At 58.4% G+C, this 21,352-nt stretch overlaps 4 protein-coding genes across 4 annotated transcripts; 2 read left to right on the top strand and 2 right to left on the bottom strand.

Annotated features, from left to right (window-relative positions):
* Positions 1–322: 322 nt before the first annotated feature.
* On the bottom strand, positions 323–3,279 carry CMQ_6549 (amine oxidase; the record flags this gene model as incomplete). Its single annotated transcript, XM_014320235.1, has 7 exons — positions 323–381; positions 456–912; positions 984–1,053; positions 1,115–1,384; positions 1,648–2,544; positions 2,604–2,994; positions 3,063–3,279. The coding sequence occupies 7 exons, from the start codon at positions 3,277–3,279 to the stop codon at positions 323–325; spliced, it is 2,361 nt and encodes a 786-aa protein (XP_014175710.1).
* Positions 3,280–4,477: 1,198 nt separating this feature from the next.
* On the top strand, positions 4,478–8,867 carry CMQ_6891 (WD repeat protein; the record flags this gene model as incomplete). Its single annotated transcript, XM_014320577.1, has 6 exons — positions 4,478–4,558; positions 4,620–7,223; positions 7,279–7,725; positions 7,800–8,046; positions 8,101–8,351; positions 8,409–8,867. The coding sequence occupies 6 exons, from the start codon at positions 4,478–4,480 to the stop codon at positions 8,865–8,867; spliced, it is 4,089 nt and encodes a 1,362-aa protein (XP_014176052.1).
* A 313-nt stretch (positions 8,868–9,180) lies between these two features.
* On the top strand, positions 9,181–12,177 carry CMQ_6675 (tfiih complex helicase; the record flags this gene model as incomplete). The annotated part of the gene is made up of 9 exons (XM_014320361.1): positions 9,181–9,197; positions 9,298–9,338; positions 9,495–9,524; positions 9,581–9,712; positions 9,771–10,024; positions 10,080–10,196; positions 10,253–10,583; positions 10,649–10,746; positions 10,816–12,177. The coding sequence occupies 9 exons, from the start codon at positions 9,181–9,183 to the stop codon at positions 12,175–12,177; spliced, it is 2,382 nt and encodes a 793-aa protein (XP_014175836.1).
* Positions 12,178–12,803: 626 nt separating this feature from the next.
* Positions 12,804–21,314, bottom strand: CMQ_7003 (DNA-directed RNA polymerase 1 subunit; the record flags this gene model as incomplete). The annotated part of the gene is made up of 3 exons (XM_014320689.1): positions 12,804–17,847; positions 17,948–18,136; positions 18,559–21,314. 3 exons carry the CDS (start codon positions 21,312–21,314, stop codon positions 12,804–12,806), a joined length of 7,989 nt encoding a protein of 2,662 aa, XP_014176164.1.
* Positions 21,315–21,352: the final 38 nt, after the last annotated feature.

The following is a 21,352-nucleotide window of genomic DNA, read 5'->3' as shown; positions in this document are numbered from 1 at the left end:
CACATAGAATCGTACGGTTACACATACCAACTATTGTGTCTTACGACCTGCTTGCCCAACAACGGTACCTGTCTGGATGTCACCGTGTCTTGCATAGACTGTGTATGAGTATACCGTGGCTGTGCGATATTTAGAGTGCTGCCTGCTGCCTGCTGCCTGCTGCCTATTGCTAGTCCCGATTTCAAAGAGTGATGTCACGGGTCTAATACCTAGAGATTAGATGGCCGACTAATTATAGGTCTCCAGCATCTGTCCTCTTGCATAATACACCCACCAACGGGCACCATTGCCCTTTTTGATCCTTACCCTCGCCAGGTCTCTGTTAAGTCTGTCCTGCCTGGGGAATGTTTGTGACTTTTCCGTTATCGTCGTATTTGGCCTCTGCATCGTGGCGTCAGTACTTGTTCTTGAACGCTACCGACTATGACTGCCATGGATGACGGGGGCAAACTTACTAAAGAATGTGTATGATAACGTCACAGTTTCGACACCCTTCATATTCAGATCGTTTAGCATATCCGGGTCCAGGTAGAAGAAGACGGGCATGTCGACGGTCTCGCCTGCAGCCAGTCGTTGCTCCTCGAAGCAGAAGCACTGAATTTTGCTAAAGTACGGAGCAACCTGTGCTGGCGTCACGCTGTATGTTGCCACACCGATGATGTCCGTATCGCTCTTGTTCGTCGCTGTGTAGAATGCTAGCGCAGTCTCGCCCGGTAGAACCCGCACCTCGCGCTGCTGCGGTACGAATTTCCATGGCAGCACGTCGGACACTGATGCGTGAAACGTCACCCGGAGCCGCTTTGCGTCCGTCACCGGCTGCAGTCGGCTGGCTAGATCGCCGCCGTCGCCTCCAGCGCCTCCATGTCCGGGCGCCCGAACCGGCTGGCCACCCCATCCGGTGGTCTGGCAAATCTGATTGTATGGCAATGTGAGCTTTGTGAGGCCCATCTCTGTATTTATCGGTCGCCTCAGCTGCCACTTACCATCTTGTACATTGGCACTGAGCCGTATGAGAACGCCACTGTGCCTAGAATGACACTGAGCGTGTAGAACCTGGACCCCGTCAGAAGGCCGGCGGGCTACGGCAGCAGCGCCCTGCAACGAAGGAACCTACAATGTGGTACGGTTGCGGATCTTGTAATTCGTTTTCATGCGGTCCATGTTTGGTGCGGAAGCCTCCTCCTGCCGCTGCTGCCACCGTCGTGCGGTGTTGTTCAGCAACCGTCTCGGCACGGAGGGCGACAGGCCGGCCCTGCAATTTGAGCAGGCTCCCCACATGCTCTGGCGCGGCAGCCGTATCAATGGCCGTATTATAGATGCCATGGCTGTTGCGACGTGTGAATGTGCGTCGAACTGGCGGATCACCAGAGCTTCTGTCCCAGGTCTAAATTGTCAGCTGAGGTCCCCAAGCTCTCCGGCTTTGCTAGTGTCAAAACCCCCGATAATGCGATCGCCCATATATGCATCTAAAAGCCATCTCAAACTGTTCGCTCGTTAATACTCCATACTCATTCCAAGCTAGCTGGCAAACTAATATAGATGTCTTCCCAAGCCTCGGCGCGAACCTGTATTCTTGCAATTTACAAACTTGTGCTTTATCCAACCCGCTATCCCAAAACATATCAATACTTGCACTTTGTGACACACCGTTTGCCGACGCCGTATGCCAACACCGGCTGTCCGTCTCGAGATACGCTAAGCAGCCTCTCTACTGTCTCGACGATAAAAACTTGAATGAGCCACACTGCTATGCGCAGTATCCAACCAATCAGACCCAATCGCCGCGCTGGCCGCTGGCTGGAAGTAGAGTCGACCAACTCGAACGGCAGCTTGGCGCCAAGGTGTTGCGTGGCCACGATAAGGCCGCTGGTGAAGCCGTCCTCATGAAAGCCATACTTGGTCCATGCTCCGGCATAACTAATGCCACGCTTGTTCTGGATGAGCGGCAAGAGCTGCTGTGCCTGGACAGCCTCGGCTGTGTATAACGGTTGGGAATATCTGAAGCGACCCCTTACGGTCGCCGGATTTGGCTCCTTGAGGGGGTTCAATGTCACAAGAACGTGACCCAGGATGTCGGTTGGAATTCTCTGTATGATGTTCATGTTGTAGGTGAGAGAGACCTGGTCGATAGGCTTGTGGTCGGGCAGGTGTGACGAGAGGGAGAGATAGTTCCAGCTCGACCACGCCTTGCGCGAGCGTGGAAGCAGCGAGGTGTCCGAGTGCAGCACAGCCACATTCTCTGACGTGTGGAAGCAGGAAAGGATTTCCTTCTCCTCGGGCGTGGCGGACGGCTTGATGATAGCGTAAGCTTCGTCGCCATGAGTGGCTAGGATGACATGGTCGTACACCTCGGACCGGTCGCCATCGAGGTGGACCCGAACGCGGCCGTCGGGCTCGTTCGTCACGGACCGCACGGGGGTGTTGCGAAGCAGATGGTTGGTAGGGAAGCCTCTGGTGACGATGTCGATATAGGACGTGGCCCCGGTCTCAATCGTCTGGCATTTGGGGCGGCGGGCAAGCAGGGACAGGAGGTGACGGTCCCATCTAGAATTAGGTCAGCAGGAAAGGGGAGAAGGAGCAGAGAACTATATGGCCGGACTGACAAGAAGCGAACGAGTGTGACGATGGGAAACTCCAGTGCACACGTGCCAGGGTTTGTGCTCCACAGGGCGGCCGTCAGTGGAATCAGGTAGTTGTCGCGAAATGCGTCAGAGTAGCCTTGTCGCTGGAGGTATTGGCCGATGGTCTCCTGCGCATCGGTATAATAGCCGGCTGTGTCCTCTTCCAAGAGATCAGGGGCGAACTGGTTGAAGCGCACAATGTCGAAGATCATGCGCCACATGCTCGGAGAGAAGAGATTTCGCCGCTGGCAGAAGAAAGTGTCGAGGCTGGCGCCAGCCCATTCGAAAGCGCCTTGGTCGCGACAAACGCTAAAGGTCGCCTCTGTCGGTGCTGTAGATACGCGAATCTTGCGGAGGAAATTCGTGAAGTTGGCTGCGGCGGTGAGCATGGCGTTTTCAGCAAGAGACAAGGGGGCTGGTCCAGCTGGAGCGTCAACATACGGTAGGCGGTCGTGTTCATGACGCTGAAGCCGGTGTCGACTTGTGCGGTATACTTGCCTACGCGCCAGGCGACCGTGTTTGTGTGGCCGCCGAGGCGGTCGGCCGCCTCATAGACGTACACATCGTGATGGGTGCGGTTGAGCGCCCACAGCGCGGCAATGCCTGAGCAGCCAGAGCCGACAATGGCTACCTTTTTCCGGGGGACAATAGCAGCCATGGGACCGATAGAGAGTGAAGAGAGCAGGGAAAGGAGAAAGGATGAGGGAGGAGGAAATGAGGGAGAAGGCGACAAGGATTTGTCCGGGCAATTACGACACAATCAGGCTACGACACACGAGATAGAGGTGGGAATGCCTCTGGATACCCAGCTCGACGGCAGCCCAATTCTGAGGCTGCACTGTGACGCCATAGGTGAGTTACAGCTGAATGAGAGAACTAGAGAAACTGTCACAGGTTCCTAGAACCAGCACATTTGCCGATGACTAACTGCCATTTGCCTAGCTCTATGGTTGCCGCAACGGACGGAATACGGAGTAATTTGCTTCTGATTGAGGCTAGCGATGTTAGCACGTGACCATGCACTTTCTCTATAATTATCGCGGCGCCAAAAGAAAATTTCACTTGGCCCTTCCTTTCTCTTTTTCTCTTCAAAGTTGATTCACCCGAGAATGCAGATAACCGGCCCGCCGCGCACTCCATATCTATTCGAGCGCGGTGGGTTGTATTATACGGGCATATTGACCTGTGACTTGTTCGCAGGCGGCGCTTTAAAGAATTGGATACACGTCGTGCCAAGCACACACTCAGTGTGTATTCAGTCCCGTTGAGCTTCTACATAATATAAAACGACCTTTCCCTAGTTTACCCAGCAACCCCGTATATTCGAAGGCAATGCAGCGTATTGCGACTCGAGGTTTGACGCTGTGGCATGTAATCACGTGTTGGCGGCACGTGTGGAAACGAGTAACGCAATAATATGCCTGATGAAAGAATATGAAACAGAAACTACGAGTATTGCCTGAATATAAACACCCACCTATATTGCATATCCTCGTCAATACGGAGTAAAGGCTCTTAAAGTTTCTGTACCCCGTAAATCAACCAGTATTACAGTCTATTCCACGGGAACAGCAGCGTCGACCTTGTCGCTACGCATTGCCAAAGTTGTAGTATCTCGACACGCTGAGTAGTAAAAGCCGTGTTCAGTGCTAGCTCTTATAACGGCCAGTATACAGTGCTAAAATATCACACACGGGCAAACCACCACACTATACGACTACCATCTGCAAAGAGCAAATATTACGATAGCTTCGCTGCACAAAGCCAGCCACGCAACATCATCTTCACCCTCCTTCCCCCCGACAGAAGCTACTTCCGTCGAACATGCTCCCTCAACGACACGATTGTCGGTAGCAATGAAGGCGGTCCTTCCGGGAAAGCCCGAGCCACGGCTGCAGGCCCTCGCAACCGGCTTCTGGGAATCGCGGCGCGTTATCGTGAGCTGCCCGCTGCGCCGTCTTCGGACACTGTCCTAGGCTGCCTTTTGCTAACGCGCAGAAGATATACATCACCGGAAATGCCCTGGCCATCCTCGGTAGCCACGACACGCTGCACCAGACGATATACGATGACGACGAGACGCCACTCGAGGCCGTGGCCTTTGACGAGGTGTCGGGCAACATTGCTACCTGCACCGACTGCATTGTTCGTGTCTACCGGCCCATTGGCCGGCTAGAAGGGTCTCTCCAATGGGCTCTGCAAAGCGCCTTCGCTCCCAATGTCCGCGCCTCCGATGACGCAGATGGCCGGCTTCCCATGACGCTGTCGTGGGGAGCCTCTCAGGAGCTGGTGGTCGGACAGGCGGCCCTGGCTCTCTACTGCACCGGCTCGCGGCCATCATCGTCGTCGGGCGGTCCTGTAGCCGCGGTGTCGCCTCCCTGCTCGTGGCACAAGCAGCTCGCCAACCCGGTCAAGTGGGCCAGCTGCTCGTACGACTCGGCCTACATCGCCTGCGCTGGCTACACAGACCGGCTCGTCAAGGTCTGGCGGCGGCTCAGCTTCGACTCGGACAATCCTCGGTTCGACTACGCATATCTGCCACACCCACAGCCCGTCACCGGCTTGCAGTGGCGCATCCCCTACCACGTCGGCCACACGGTCGACCACATCCTCTATACCTTCTGCGCCGACAACATACTGCGCATCTGGACGTCGTCCGAGGTGTCCGGCAGTGCCCACCAGCAACTATCGCTCTGGGGCACCGTCGATCTCGCAGCCGCCCTCGGCAGCGAGCCCGCGCTGCGGCCCATCGTCTGGGCGTTTGTCATCCAGGGCCGCGACCTGTCTGCAGCCACGGAGAAGGCCGTCCAGGAGCGCGACGAGCGCGACATCAAGACCGACCGCGCTTTGGGGCATCTGGTGGCCATCGCCAACCGCAGCTCCGAGATCTGCCTGGTCCTCGATGCCCAGGGTACTCTGTCCGCCCTGTCGTTGGAGAACCTAGACTCCAAAGTGCAAAAGACCAACGACGTCTACAACATCACCCAGCTCGTCTCGCCCAGCCTCGACTTCTCGCCCAATCTGGGCCTATCTGCCCCATCACCCTTATCTACAGCAACTACGACCGTAACCGCAGCCACAGCCGCATCACCCCCTACCCACGTCGAGATTTATACCTTTTGCAACTCGGGTGGTCATCTACACATCCTCATCCACTACATGGCTGGAAAGATCGAAGTATACGAGGCTGATATCGCCTACCTGCTGGACGACACGTCCACCAAGCCACGGCTGTGGCGCAAGGCCATATGGACGGGACACTCTGGCGCCATCAGCAAGATGGTGCGCAACTTCAGTGGCAGTGCCGTCGTTTCTAGGACCGATGGCGGGGACGGCATGGTGTGGCATCACACGCACGGGAGCAAGGACACGCCGCTATACCCCCAGTCCATGCTGCTGTCGGCAGACGGGCCGATCTTGCGCATCTGCGTCTTGCGCAAGGGTCGCTTTGTCGTGTTCTTGACTGGCAACAGCATCACGGCCTGGGACTGCCGCCGCCCTGCCCCAATTCTGCTCGGCCGCTGTGCCTACGCCATCTCGGGGAAGCCGCTCTGTCTGCTGGTGCTGCCGCGGGAACACGTGGAAGACGTGTTGGTAGCCCACATTGCGACCGTCACGTCGGAGAAGCACGGCATCGTCTGGGAGGTCAGCCTGCCAGAGTATACGGCCGACCAGCAAAAGGCTAATGGCGGCTCTGGAGCCCATGGTGGCCCGTCGGTGGAAGAGTTCTGCCGCTTCGATCTAGGCGAGAGCGGAGATCTAGCGTACGTGCTGCCTGTCGACCCGGCAGGATCCAATCCGCTGATATCGGGGTTCCTGGACGTGTTTGCACGCGATGTAGCCATCCTGTACACCAAGTCAGGCGGCGTGGAGTTCTGGACGGCACGCATCGACTGCCAGCAGAGGCGGGTGGAGTGGCTGCTGACGTCGTCGATGGAGACGGGCGTGCAGGAGCCAGCGCTCGTCAGCGGCAGCACGCGCAAAAAGGCGGCGCTGGTCAACGCGCGGCGGTCAGCCGTGACGATCTGGGACATCCGCAGCGCGCAGCTCGAGTACGACGGCAGCTTCGAAAAGCACGACACGGTGCAGGACCTGGACTGGACATCGACGCCGGACTCGCAGTTGATCCTGGCCGTGGGGTTCCCGCACCGCGTGCTGCTGCTGTCGCAGCTGCGCTTCGACTATCTCAACAAGGGCCCGGCGTGGGCGGCAGTGCGGGAGATCAGTACGCGCGAACACACGCCGCACCCGATCGGCGACTCGACTTGGCTGGGGGACGGCGACCTCGTCATCGGTACGGGCAACCAGCTGCTCGTGCACGACCGACTCTACAGCGTGCCCAGTTCGCTGGCTACTAGCATGCGACTGCCGCACACGACCAAGGGCCACACGTGGGACCTGTTCGATGTGGTGCAGCGGCTTAACGGCCCGCTGCCGGTCTTCCACCCCCAGTTCCTCAGTCAGTGCATGCTGGCCGGGAAGAGCATCCTCATGCAGCAGATCCTGTTGGCCCTGCACAAGATGCTCAAGTTCTACATTGCCGGCGACGATGTCGACGACTACCTCAGCCTGGACGTGACCGAGTTCTACATGAGAAAGAAGGTGAGTGACGCACTGCACGTGACTTGTGATCTCGCAACTTACAGGTTATTTGCAGCTGCCCGAGTCCCACGCAGCGGACAGAAATGCGGCCACGTCCTTCTTCTCGCGCCAGGACGTGCCGGACGAGGACGACGAGGTGTTTACGGAAGAAGTGGCCGCGGCCATTAGCGAAAAGCTGACCAGCGTGGCCCTGCCGCAGCTGTCGGGTCACGAGCAGATCCAGCTGGTGGACATCGTCGAGTGCGTAGGCCTGGTGGAGAAGCAGCGGCGGTCGATGGACGAGAACGCGGCTCGCTACATGCTCTTCTTCCGGCAGCATGTCCTGCGCAAGGGCCGCACCAACGAGATCCACATGTCCTGGCGCGAGATCAACTGGGCCTACCACTCGACGAGCCAGGACATCCTGGTCGACTTTGTTTCTCGGCAACATCACGGGTCGGTGCTTTGGAGCGATGCCCGCGAGAGCGGCATGTTCATGTGGCTGGCAGACAACGCAGCAGTGGTGAGTGCAGGTGTTTGTGTATTGGGGTTGGGCGATGTCACGTGTCACGTGATACGTATGCTGACTCCCTGCAGAAAGCACAGTTCGAGCTAGTAGCGCGGAATGAGTACGCCAAGAGCGAAGTGAAGAACCCGGTCGACTGCAGCCTGTTCTACCTTGCCCTGCGGAAGAAGACGGTACTGCAGGGACTGTGGCGCATGGCGACGTGGAACCGCGAGCAGGGCTCGACGCTGCGGCTGCTGGCCAACAGCTTTGATGAGCCCCGGTGGCGAACGGCCGCGCTGAAGAATGCGTATGCGCTGATGAGCAAGCGCCGGTTTGGTGCGTATTTTGTCTGCCTCTTGTCTCGCCCGATCTGTTTCTGACTGTTCGCAGAGTATGCTGTCGCCTTCTTTCTCCTGGCCGACCGGCTGCAGGACGCTGTTGCCGTCTGCTTTAACCAGCTTCAGGACTTGCAGCTGGCCATCGCCATCGCCCGCGTCTACGAGGGCGATCATGGCCCGATTCTGAGCAAGTTTCTGGAGGACGAGGTGCTGCCACTCGCGGCGCAAGAGGGCAACCGCTGGCTGGCATCATGGGCGTTTTGGATGTTGCATCGCCGGGATATGTCGGTGCGAGCGTTGATTGTAAGTGTTTGTGCCTGTGTTCCGTGTTGTGTGCTTGCCTCCCTTGCTGACTTTCAGACACCGGTCTACACACTCATCGAGACGCCGTGCTCGCCGGACCTCAAGTCGAAACTGTTCCTGACCGACGACCCGGCCCTCGTGATCCTCTACGCACAACTGCGCCAGAAGACGCTGCAAACGCTGCGCGGTGCCTCCAAGGTGACGCCCAAGGTCGAGTGGGATCTGGTGCTGCATAGCGCGCGGCTGTACGACCGCATGGGCTGCGATCTGCTGGGCCTGGATCTCGTGCGGAACTGGGAGTTCCTGAGCCCGGCCCCGTCCGAAGCTCTGGGACTGGGTGGCGACATCAACCCGCTAAAGATGCTGGGAAGGCGGAGCTCGCTGGTGGTGGCCGACCTGCCAATGTCGCCCATCACCGGCGGACTGCACAGCGACGTCAAGACGGGCGGCCGCGCAGCGCCCACGGTGTTCGAGGAGCCAGATGCCAACTCGCTGTTGGACAGCTTCGGGTTTTGATGGAGGAGGCAATGGAAGGATGGGATCAGTATATATGAAATTAATGCGTAATAAGCTGCTATACTCTATAAAAGCATACCTGCTCGAACACAGTGTCGAATTATGCGCACAGTCTTTGTATGACTAATCGGAAAACAATGCGTGCTTGAATCCCCCATCGTCGATACGCGACGTCGTGGCCAAAGGTAGACGACGCTGCACGCAACAGATCTGCTTCCATCGGGAAACGATCCAACGAATTGCGGACTCTCATCTCTGGCCCTGAAGTGTTGGGTGACATCCGTGGGCGAGGGCCCCCAAGCTCTATTCCACCATGAAGTTCAACATAGAGTGAGCTCTGACCTATGCGCGTCATCCGCCAGGACCCAGCTCGCTGTTCGGGCTTCCTGTCTGGGCAGAGGCTATACTGACAAGCGACGTTGCGACCCAGTGACCTGCCGATTCTGTTTCCGTATCCTCGGATATATCCAGGTACGTTGAACCTTTCCAGATAGATCTTTCCGAGCGACATGGGCCTGCGCTAATGCGACGTGCTAATGATGCAGAACAATATGCGTAAGAGTTGCTCTGCACTGAAGGGTTTGTGGCTGCTGCGTGTCTTACCAACCCAAAATGACTAACCCGACATGTCCAACAGCTATATGTGTGATCTGAAGAGTATATGCTCCCCCCAAAGCGTCACCTGAACCGGGCTCTGCTGACCCTGTGAACAGGGACTCTCGATGCGACGGGCCACTGCGTTTTGGAGATGCCTTCGGGCACGGGGAAGACCGTTTCCCTTCTCTCGCTGATCGTTGCCTACCAGCAGTACTATCCTGGTCAGCGCAAGCTGATCTATTGCTCTCGTTCGTGCCCGGAGACTATGTTTCCATGTGAGCCTGACATCCTGCTGACGCTGCCCAGGTACCATGTCCGAGATCGAGAAGGCCCTCGCAGAGCTGAAGGCCCTGATGAAGTACCGGACACAGGAACTTGGCTACGAGGAGGAGTTCCGCGGGCTGGGTCTGACCAGTCGGAAAAATCTCTGCCTTCACCCATCTGTCAAGCGCGAGAAGAGTGGCAGTGTGGTGGATGCGCGCTGCCGCAGCTTGACTGCGGGATTTGTGATTGAGAAGAAGGAGCGCGGCGAGGATGTCAACGTCTGCATCTACCACGACGTGAGTCTACCTACCCTTGCTTCCTGAGAGGTGTGCTGACAGGTCAACATTGTAGAACCTCGACAAGCTCGAGCCTCACAATCTCATCCCGAACGGTGTATGGACGCTCGATGGCCTGCTACGCTACGGCGAGGAGCACAAACAGTGTCCATACTTTACTTCCCGTCGCATGGTAAGAAGCTGATGCGGTGAAATGCGCCGCACGGAGCACTTCTGACATTGTGGTAGATGCAATTTTGCAACGTCATCATCTACTCCTACCACTACCTGCTAGACCCGAAGATTGCAGAGCGGGTGTCCAAGGAGCTGTCCAAAGACTGCATTGTTGTTTTTGACGAGGCGCACAACATAGACAACGTCTGCATAGAGTCTCTGAGCACTGACATCACAGAAGACTCGCTTCGAAAGGCAACCAGGGGTGCGCAAAATCTCGAGAAGAAGATCAACGAGATGAGAGAGACAGATCAGAAGCAGCTCGAAAACGAGTATCAGAAGCTGGTACAGGGGCTGCGGGAGGCAGACGAGGCACGCCAAGAAGATGCGTTTATGACAAACCCGAGTCAGTCACGTCTCAAGTCCCGGCCCTGAAAGAGGTTTCAGCTGCTGACAGTATGGTCCCAATAGCACTGCCCGAAGACCTTCTGAAAGAAGCTGTCCCGGGTAACATCAGGCGAGCAGAGCACTTCGTCGCATTTTTGAAGCGCTTCATTGAGTATCTAAAGGTCGGTACAAGCATGCCAATCTGTCCTCGCTCAAGCCTAACCCGACCTAACCCGACCTGACATACACAGACGCGGATGAAGGTACGACAGGTCATTTCGGAGACGCCACCGTCGTTCCTGGCACATCTCAAAGAGTACACGTTCATCGAGAAGAAGCCGCTGCGTTTTTGCGCCGAGAGACTGGCGTCGCTGGTGCGGACGCTGGAACTCACCAACATTGAGGACTACCAGCCTTTGCGGGAGGTGGCGACGTTTGCGACGCTGGTGGCAACGTACGAGAAGGGTTTCCTGCTGATTCTTGAGCCCTTTGAGTCGGACACGGCAGAAGTGCCCAACCCGGTGCTGCACTTCACGTGTCTGGACGCCGCCATTGCCATCAAGCCTGTCTTTGAGCGGTTCAGCAGCGTGATCATCACATCAGGAACGATCTCACCCCTGGAAATGTATCCCAAGATGCTCGGCTTCAACACGGTGGTGCAGGAGTCGTATACGATGACGCTGGCGCGGCGATCCTTTTTGCCGATGATCGTCACGCGTGGCAGCGATCAGGCAGCCATGTCGACGAGCTTCCAGGTGCGCAACGAGCCGAGCGTGGTGCGCAACTACGGCACGCTCTTGACGGAGTTTGCCAAGATCACGCCGGACGGGCTGGTGGTCTTCTTCCCGTCGTACCTGTACATGGAGTCGATTATCAGCATGTGGCAAGGCATGGGCATCCTGGACGAGGTGTGGAAGTACAAGCTGATCCTGGTGGAGACGCCCGACGCCCAGGAGACATCGCTGGCTTTGGAGACGTATCGGACGGCGTGCTGCAACGGGCGGGGCGCCATTCTCCTGTGTGTGGCCCGTGGCAAAGTGTCGGAAGGCATCGATTTCGATCATCAATATGGGCGGACGGTGTTGTCGATGGGGGTGCCGTTCCAGTACACGGAGTCGCGCATTCTCAAGGCGCGGCTGGAGTTTCTCCGCGAGACATACCGGATCCGCGAGAACGACTTCCTCTCGTTTGACGCGATGAGACATGCGGCTCAGTGTCTGGGCCGTGTGCTGCGAGGCAAGGATGATTACGGCATCATGGTGCTGGCCGACCGTCGGTACCAGAAGAAGCGGAACCAGCTGCCCAAATGGATCAACCAAGCGCTACTGGAGGCAGATGCGAATCTGAGCACGGATATGGCGGTGAGCAATGCCAAGAAGTTCCTGCGGGACATGGCACAGCCGTTTCACGCTCGGGATCAGGAGGGCATCAGCACGTGGAGTCTCAGGGATCTGCGGAAGCACCAGGAACAGGCAGACCACGACCGGATTGCCGAGCTGCAGCAGCAGATCAACGGAGCCGGCCTGGCACGGTATGCAGCTGCTGAGCCTGTGGCAGAGAATTATGATGACCGGGAGATGGATGCCGCGATGATGGATTTGGACGAGGCATAGTGGAAAACTGGATTGCTTTCCACGTGACCAGTGTGTATACAATATATTCCGTCGTGCCTGTACTCTGTGCATATGCAAGTGGTAAATCTGATAATTGCATATGCGCAGTATTCCGTAAACTGCGGCAAACGATACTTTCGCGCAGTGTGGGGTACTTAGTTGGCTCGCTAGTAGGGAGTACGAAGGCCCGAGCATAAATATTGTGCAGTGTGGGTAAGATACGGAGTAAGAAAAGAGCTCCGTCTTGATTTTCTACTACTCCGAACGGAGACTGTGGCTGAGTACTGCTTAGTAAAACGGAGTAAGTAAGATACTCCCTTCTCTGTACTCCGTATTTTTCCATCCAGACAGCAACTCAGTCCAAGAGTCTCACCATTAACGCGCCTCCCGAATCCACTCACGCGTCTCTGTAAAGGTACTTTGGCTTGGAACCCGACTATGTCCTGCTAAGAGCCCGATAACAAGACAACGACAGACAGCTCAGGATAACAGCTGTCCGACCCATATACACACGACTCGTCCTCTCCCATTTAGTCAATTTACCAACTGCTTTTTGTTCTATGTAGGCACAAGACACGAATACACAAATACACAGACAAGACACGCAGGCCTCCCTCTCCCTTTGCTTATGCTGCTTCAACTCCCTGCATCGGGTCGTAGTGCTCCATCGGGACTCTTGTCAGCACATCGAACGAGCCTGTGCCGGTCTTGCTCAGACGTCCCATGACAATGCGACTGCTCGGCGTCGTCAGGCCGTCCCAGTCGGCATCAATCAACGCGTCCTTCAAGAAGGCGAGCGTGGTCTCGAAACTCATTTTGGTGAACGGGCTGACGTTGCCCTTCAGGCCGTAGCGGTTGAAAGGCATGAAGCCGCCGCCACGCGTCATGTAGTCACCGATCAGGTTGAGATGGCGATGGTCCACGCTGATGCCATGTGACCCGAACACGGCGTTGAGTTCCCGGATGATGGTATTCCGGCAGGCCTCCACGCCGTAGATCTCCAGCACCGACACGATGTCGTTTGTCGAGATCTGGTCAGTGTCGATGACGTCGCTGAACGACTGCATCGCCCGCACGTTGGTGCCGACTGTATGTACCACCGGCTTCTTAACCATCTCGCCGCTGAGCGGATCGACCATCTCTTCGTTCTCGACAAACGTGCATGCACCCACACCACTGATCTGCCGCACCACCGATCGTCTCACGGCATCCTCCACCACGCTCAGCATCAGCATCTTGGGGGCGTCTGCTGCCAGCTCCAGCGTGAACTCGCACCATTCGCCCAGCTTCTCGTCTGCCCGGAAGCGCGTGATGTTCTGGTTAGCTCCCTTCACCCGTGCCTCGCGTTCCTTGGATTTAGCCAGGTGTTCTGCGAGCTGCACTCCTGTCATCCGGTCATCGTCATCGTCCTCGTCCTCGTTTTCGTCCTCGTCGTTCTCGTCCTTGTCCTCTTTCTCGTCCCCGTTCTTCCTGCTGCCTGCTGCTAGCTTCGAGCTACTAACATTGCCCTCGTCATCCGACAGCTCGTCGTCTGTCCGGTCCATCTGTGCCTGGATCGCATCGTCGTCGTCGTCGTTGGGCCCGTACGAGACCGCCTCGTCCCTGTTGGCCCGCTGCTTGGCGCTGGTGGCATCGTTGTCGCCCTCGTCGCCGTCGCTGTCGTCGTCTTCGCCTGCCACATCGCCCTCATCGGCACTCGGAGCTGCCGCCGCCACCGCCACCACACCAGCCCTCACTCCGATCTCGGGCAGCGCTCCGCTGTTCGAGCTCTTCTCATGCTGCTTCAAAGCCTTGGCCATCAGCTTGCGCAGCGTCGGCATCAACCGCTTCTCCACCGCGTCCAGCACTTGCGCCACCTCGACCGCATACGTCGTCGTGTACTCGGCCGACGGAAAGAGACGCAGCCGGACGTCGAACATCTTGGCCACGGCATACCCAACGCCCTTGCCAACGCGCTCGCGCACCGTGATCTCGTCCAGCACGTGGGAGAGCGGCAACAGGCTGATCGACTTGGCAAACTGCTCAGCCTGCTCGTGTGCAAGACCCTCCTTCAGCACAAGCGTCATTGCCGGCGTCGAGATCTTGGCACTAGCTGTCATCAGGATTTCGCGCAGACGCGGAATACCCAGCGTGACGTTCTTGGCCGAGTGGCCAGCCAGATGGAACGTGTTCAGCGTCATCTGCGTCGACGGCTCGCCCACCGACTGTCCGGCCACGATGCCCACCGATTCGCCCGGCTCGACCTGTGAGCGGAGATACTTGGCCGCAAACACGCGCTCGACAGACTTGCGCCCCATCGCCGCCGGTCCTCCCGTCTGCTGCTCCTTCTTGTCCTTGACCAGCCGGTCCTTGTTCTCGCGGATGTACGTCGACATGGCGCTAAAGAACTTCTCCGACATGGCATACGCGTGTCGGGCCGGGTTGACGAGCGAGTTGACCGGCTCTTCCGCAAATGTCGGGCTGCTGCCGGCCTTCTTGATCATCCGCTTCGTCTGCTTGGCAAACTCTTCGCGGTGCTCAAACAGTGCCGCCGTCCGCGGATCCGAGAACTTCATGTACGACATCTGCGAGTCCAGGTTGCGCAGCAGGAAGCTGAAGTCAGTCAGGTACTTCTGCTTCGTCACGTCCAGTCCGTCCTCGCCGTACAGAAACTGCACCACGCTGCCGTCCGCATCGCGCACAGACGTGTCGTATGCCACCTTCAGCCCTTCCATGCCCTTGATGAGACATCGCTGGAGGTAGCCCGAACGCGACGTCTTGACGGCCGTGTCGATCAGACCCTCGCGGCCGGCCATGTGATGGAAGTAGTACTCCTGTGGCCGGATGCCTGTCAAGAATCGGTTCACAATGTAGCCGCCCGCCCTCAGGCTCGAGTCGTATTCCGGGAAGCACGGCAGCGACTTGCCGCTCACCATCAGCGGCACACGCCGGCCCTCCAGCACCTGCTGTCCCAGATTGCAGGAAATCAAGTTCGCATTCACACCGCCGCCCTTGGCGCCGGACGTCGTCATCGACTGCATGTGGTTGTGCGGGAACGCCTTTTCCAGCCCGTCGGGCAAGCATGCCTTGGTGACGCCGCTTGACACGCTGGAGCTCTTGTTGTTCATCAGCACGTCGAGGCCCTCTTGCTTGCTGTCGTCTCGCATCACCTCCTCCAGCCGGTGCAGCAGCTCGGGGTCTTTGCTGGTCGGCTTCTGCTCCTGTAGGCTGACGTAAGCTGCCGCAACCTCGAGCCCTGCGCCCTCTGCCGCCTTCAGCTCGCGTCTGCGGTTCGCCTCACCTTCCGTCGTCAGCCGGAGATCGTCCATGCCGCACGTGAACGCACGCATGTTCAGGAGCTTGGTCAGGAGACGGCCCATGCTGCTGAGCAGCTTGCCCGCAACTGCAGCGCCATACACTTCGTGTATGGCGTGGATGAAACCGCCAGAGCTGGGCCCGAGATGAGCCTTGTCCAGGATGCCGGTAACCAGCACGCCATCCTGGAAGATGGCAGTTCCCTCTTCCGTGTGCGTTCCCCAACGGCCGCCGGGAACCTGGCACTTTCCGCTCATCCACAGGTCGCCGTGCGTGACCGGCTTGATGTTCTTCAGGATCGTGGTGATCACTTGCTTGCCCGTCCATCGCGGGACTGGCTTCAGGATGGCCGGTGGCACAAGCTCGATCCGCTCGCCCATGATGTGGCCGCTCCCTGGGCGCAGCGCGCTGTAGATGAGCTCCTGGTACGCGCCTCGCGGGAAGAACGTGTCTTTGCTGCACAGGGCCACCGAGATGGACAGATGGTCCTGGATGAGACCGCGCAGCGGCTTGCCCTGGGTGCCAGAAAGGTACTGGTGGTCGGTGTCGGCCAGCTGCAGCGCCTCCACACGCGCAATCTCGTTTTGCGGAAAGTGCATGTTCATCTCGTCTCCGTCAAAGTCGGCGTTGTACGTGTTGCAGTTGGCATAGTGCATCCGGATCGTCTTCTCGCCTGGAAGAACCCTGACGCGGTGGCCCATGATCGAGGGCTTGTGCAGCGTTGGCTGCCGGTTCATCAGCACCACGTCGCCGTTGCTGAGGTGCCTGTACACCTTCTTGCCGCGCATCCCGCTGGAGCTGCTGTTGCTTGTCGGCGCCAACAGCTGGTTTGCCAGCGCCATGCGCTCCTCGAGCGACTTGCTTCTCAGATTCACCACCTGGCCGTTCTCGTTCTCGATCGCCGATGCGCCGGGCCACTTGTCCGTCCCGTTGATCACAGCCTGCTGCAGCACCTTGAAGTTGTGGCTGGTGACCGGCTCTGGGTACGTGAGCTTGCGCGCAAACACCGGCGGCACGCCGATCTCGTTTGTCTCGATGTTCGGATCGGGCGAGATGACGCTGCGAGCCGCAAAGTTGACACGCTTGCCCATCATGTTCTTCCGGAAAAGACCCTCCTTCTTTTCGAGCTTCTGCTTGATGCCCTCCTCAATGCGCTTCGCATTCTGGCCCTGCACCGGGTTCTTGCTGCTGTCGATCAGAGAGTTGACCGTGCTCTGGAGCTCTGTCCAAGCCTCGTGGAGCGCAATGATGTCGCGGGCGGCCAGCCCAGTCTGCCGCCGCCGGTCCGTCCCAGCCGTCAGGATCTCGCGGTGAATGTCGGCGACCTTGAACGACGCGCCCAGCACACCCTTGTAAAGCGAGTTTTGCTGTGATTCGGTCACCTCGGAATCTCCAGTCCGCGCCTCTGGTCGGTACTTGTTTGGCGGCACAAGAAGAGCCTCGATGAAGAACATGTCTGGCGATGTCTGTGTGCCCTTTGCCTGTGGCCGGGAGCTGTAAATCAGCTGCAGAACCTCCTGCTCGTTGTGGAAGAGCAGTCGAAGTCTCTCGAGGACTTCTTGCGCGCTGATGTAGCGCTGCTTGGCAGCATCCGGCGCCAAAGACCCGTTCGCGGCCTCCCTTTGTACCAGCTTGCCACTTTCGTCGAGTTCGTCGACATCCTTCTCCACCGTCTCCGAGTCACTGCTGGCTGAGTCGAGATCGATGTCGGCAATGCCCTCGTCCGACGCAGCATCCGACTCATTGTGGCCGGGCTTGCGCCGGATGGTCAGGGCGTCGCGCACCTTGAAGTGACCACTGACTGCCATCTTTGCCTGTTCCTTAGAGCTGAGTGGCTTTTCGAATACCTTCACAAACCGATCTCTCCGATAGCTGGGAGAGATGCCCTTGCAACGTGAGCATTGCCGACTGGTCACAATGTCCTTCATGAACTGCGCGACCAGATCACGGCGCATCTCCGATGCGCCTTCGTGCTTGCCTTTCCGGATGTCCCCGGCCGAGATCTTGTGGTTCTGCAAGACCTGCCGAACATAGGTGCTTCTTGCCCGGGATACGCTGTCAGACAGGGTCATGCTGTCGTCGTCGGCCTCGATTTCGATTTGCGGAACATCGGGAAGTGCCAGGCTGTCGTAGTCCTCTCCGATAGCATCAATGTTTGTGGCCTCGGCCAGAAGTCCGTATTGCAGCAGCCGGAGCTTGCAGACATATTGGTTGAGCTCCTTGTGTGGCAGCCGGAAGTGGTGGCAGTACATGCATTCGGCTCGGAGGAGGCGCAGAGTCTGGTCCAGAAAAACCGGGTGGTATACAGGGACCGGAAGGTCGATGTGGCCAGCATGCCCAGGACACAGAGACTGGCCCAGGTTGCAAGTCGTACATCTAGGCACTCAAGATCAGCATTCGAAACTCAGCCAAGCCGTGCTGCTATGGTCTCGTTTTCTTTCTCTTGCTATTTTTCAGTTCTCCAGTCCAAACGTACATTGCGTCACCCCATGCTCCTAGAGCGGGGTCGTATAGACCACCCGGGACCGGATTGAGGAGAGTGTCAAATGTGCTCTCGTTCTCGATTCTCCGTACAGAAGCAGCACGAATTTCGCTGGCCGAGAGGAAGACAAACTCGACACTCTCCACGGTGGAGGCCACCGGCTGAGAGACATTCATCGTGCTTCTGCTTCCACAAAGCGGAAACCAACGGCAGTGTTCTCGTTTCAGTATGCTCGCGCAGTATGGAGGCAAGACCCGAACGTTGAGAGAGCGTTTGCGTACAAAGATACTTTTCTGCGATCAAGTAAAAAACTTTAGCGGTGGTTGGCGGCAGAATTTTCTACAAAACCAGAGTGGGCCGTTCGTGGAAAGATGGGGCAATTTATTAGCCTACTATGTATACACTGGCTTGCCGTTTTTCTTGCGCCAAATACTCCGTACATATGTATGTAGCAGCCTCTTCATAGAACCGTATCTTATCTTCCCATCTCGTCTGCGGGAAAACGATCACATATCGTCTCGGGGCACGGGTGCAGAGCCGGTATTGCATGTGTCCTCTTATGTATTACCCTGTCCGTTCAGCACCCACATTATTCACCTACTCACCTCGCAGCCAGAATGATCCTCTTCGTGGCTTTGACAACTCGCATGGCCGGAAGCGTGTGCTGACGGCCAGGACGGCGGCCAATCTCGACGCACAGCATACGGACAAGGTCTGGGTTGGTCCAGTAGCTTGTGTGGGCGCTGAGCATGTTCAGATACTGCATTTCTAGTGGACCGCCGCCCGAGTGCAGAAAATAGTCGATCTGGCCGTTGTCGTTGAGCAGATACGCCTTGCGCTCGGCGATCTCCTCCCTCGTGAAATCGTGCACCTCGAGCTCAAGCTGCGACGGCAGCCGCACCATGGTCGGAGCAGTAGTAGCAGCGGCCGCCAAGGACAGCAGCGACGTCTCGGCCGGATGGGGCGTGGTAGCCATGCCAGGCATAACGCCACGCAGTGCGTGGCCAACAGAGGCGAGCAACCCAGCCGTGGCTGACGGCACATAGGCTGGCCGGAGACCGGCTGCGTAGGTCGTGTCGATGGTGCCGTTGAGCAGGTAGGCGATGGGGTCTTCTTTGGCAAGGATGTTATAGATATTGTCCACGGCGAGGCAGCCAAAGCTGGCCTCACCGACGACGCGACCGTCCAGATCGTCGAGGCTGTCGAGGCCGTCGGCCAAGCCGCTGCTGGCGTCGAAGCCCGGCTTGTGGCGGCCACGCCGCGGCACCAGCGACCCGCGCTCGAGGAGCAGGAAGAAGGCAGCTGGGCTGCCGAGCAGGAACAGGTTCTTGGTGTCGAACTCGAAGAAGGTCGTCTGTGGCAGCACGGTAGCAGGGTCCAGCGGTGGCGGCACCGTGGGCTGCCGCGAGAGCACCTCGATGGCCATGGCGCTGCCGAGCGAGTGGCCGATGAGATGGACGCGGCCATGCTCGGCAAAGCCGGGATTGTTGCGACACCACAGCCGGTAGACGCGGTTGGCTTCCTGCACCAGCGCGCGGATCATTGTGGGCTTGTGGTGCGACATGTAAAAGGGAATGTCGAACATGACGTCGGAGATGACGCTGCGCACTGCCGGAATTGTGTCGGGCTCGATGTCCTTGAGTCCAAAGACTGCGCCGCCAGACTCGGCCTCCTGGCCTGGCCTTAGGCCGCCGTCCTCAAACGAGACCGTGTGGCGCCAGTTGACTGGCAGCAGCATGATGCCGTTGTGGTCTGGCCGGAGGACCGCCTGAATGGCCGGATTGCGCAGCTCCGCGTTGACGGCACGCCGCAGCCCGTTGATAGCGTGTGTGAAGTGGAAGCTCTCGACGCGCTCTGCCAGTTTCTGGCCCACACCGTGGGCCACCAGCACGAGGTCCGTCACCTGGCTGCTCATCTTCTCGGCTCGGCAGCCCGGACAGTCAATCAGCCCGTGCCCGGCCTCGGGGCCGTTCTGTCCAGCCTCGCTCTCGACGTCTGTGGCTCCGGCGACCTCCCGCATCGCCGCACGCATCGCCGCCGCCGCAGCTGCTGTGGCTGTTGCTTTTGAAGCCTTCTCGTGCACCCGGCTCCACGCATCGCGGTCAAACCCGCGCACGATGGGGATGCCCACGGTGGCACCCTTGCATATCTTGGCTACCGGTCGCCGGCCGTAGTAGGCCGACGGCTTGAGGCTGGACTTGAGCAGGAACGCTGTCCTTCCATCCTTGAAGACGATGTGGTAGCTGGCGAAGCTCCTCGCCGCCGCAGCCGCAGCTGCATCGCGAGCCTCCATCTGGGCTGTACCCTCGGATACATCCGGGACCGCGTCTTCTTCTTCGAGGACGGTCTGTCGCTCTAGCGATCCCTCGACTGCTGCGGCCCCTTGGAGGCATCGAGACGCGCAGAAGCGGTCGTTTGACACCAGCGGCTCCTGTGGCTCGACACGCCCTCTAGTCTTGGAGTCGCGCACCACCGGCTTCGGCCACACCGGCTGCGACACCTTCTCTTCGCCCACAGCACCGACATCGAGTGCACACCGCAGCTCATCGGCCCAGGTGTCGGTCCACGGGCGCAACTCGCGGTACAGCGATTCCAGCTGGTTAGCCACGGCCGGCTCCAGCGGCAGCATTGTGTCTCTGTAAAACCACGTGGCCCGCTGCACGACGGCAATATCGTGGACGGGTGACCAGTAGATCGGCCGCATCTGCAGCGTCGGCAGGTCCACCACGTGCAGGCGAGATACTCCGACAGGCACGGCAGCCGATGCCTTCAGGTCTTCCAGCATACGGGACGCTGTCACCAGTTCCTTTTCTCTCTCGGCTGTCCGGGCTCGCTCGGCCTCTCCGGGCGAGTCATTTGTAGGTGTGCTTGATGCCAGAGGTTCCTCGGTGGGGCTACCGTTTCCTCGAAGCAGAGAGCCTAACGGAAGGCTGCATGGCCGATCTGCCACGATGGGTCGCACAAACGGCTTGCCTGATATGCCATCGTCCGTGGTTGTCGGCCGCAGGGGTACGGGGTTGCCGGTGACTCCTGTGCCGTCCTGATCGAGAGCGGCGACCTGTGACGACTCCTGGACGCCAGCACAACCGTGAGCAGTCGTAGACGATGAAAGCGGCGTCGACGGCAGTGGGCTGAATCGCCGTGGCGATGGTATGTCGTATCTTGTCGAGGCAACAGACTTGGGAATGCTGAGCGGCAATACAGCACCGCGGCCATACTGGGCCTCAGAGAGCACTAGGGATGTCCTACGGCTGTTGTTGGCGCTATTGTTTGCGCTTTTGCTGTGAATATTGGTTCTGCTGGTGTTGTTTCTGCCGCTATTGTTTCTGTTACCGCTGCTGCTGCTGTTCATAATCAACATCACCTGCTGCACGACCCGGCTGGCACACGAGGGATAGG

This window comes from Grosmannia clavigera (genome assembly GCF_000143105.1).
Source record: "Grosmannia clavigera kw1407 unplaced genomic scaffold GCSC_108, whole genome shotgun sequence".
NCBI lineage: Eukaryota > Fungi > Ascomycota > Sordariomycetes > Ophiostomatales > Ophiostomataceae > Leptographium > Leptographium clavigerum.
The sequence above is the reverse complement of the archived record's forward strand: the minus strand, read 5'-3'. Positions and strand labels throughout refer to the sequence as shown.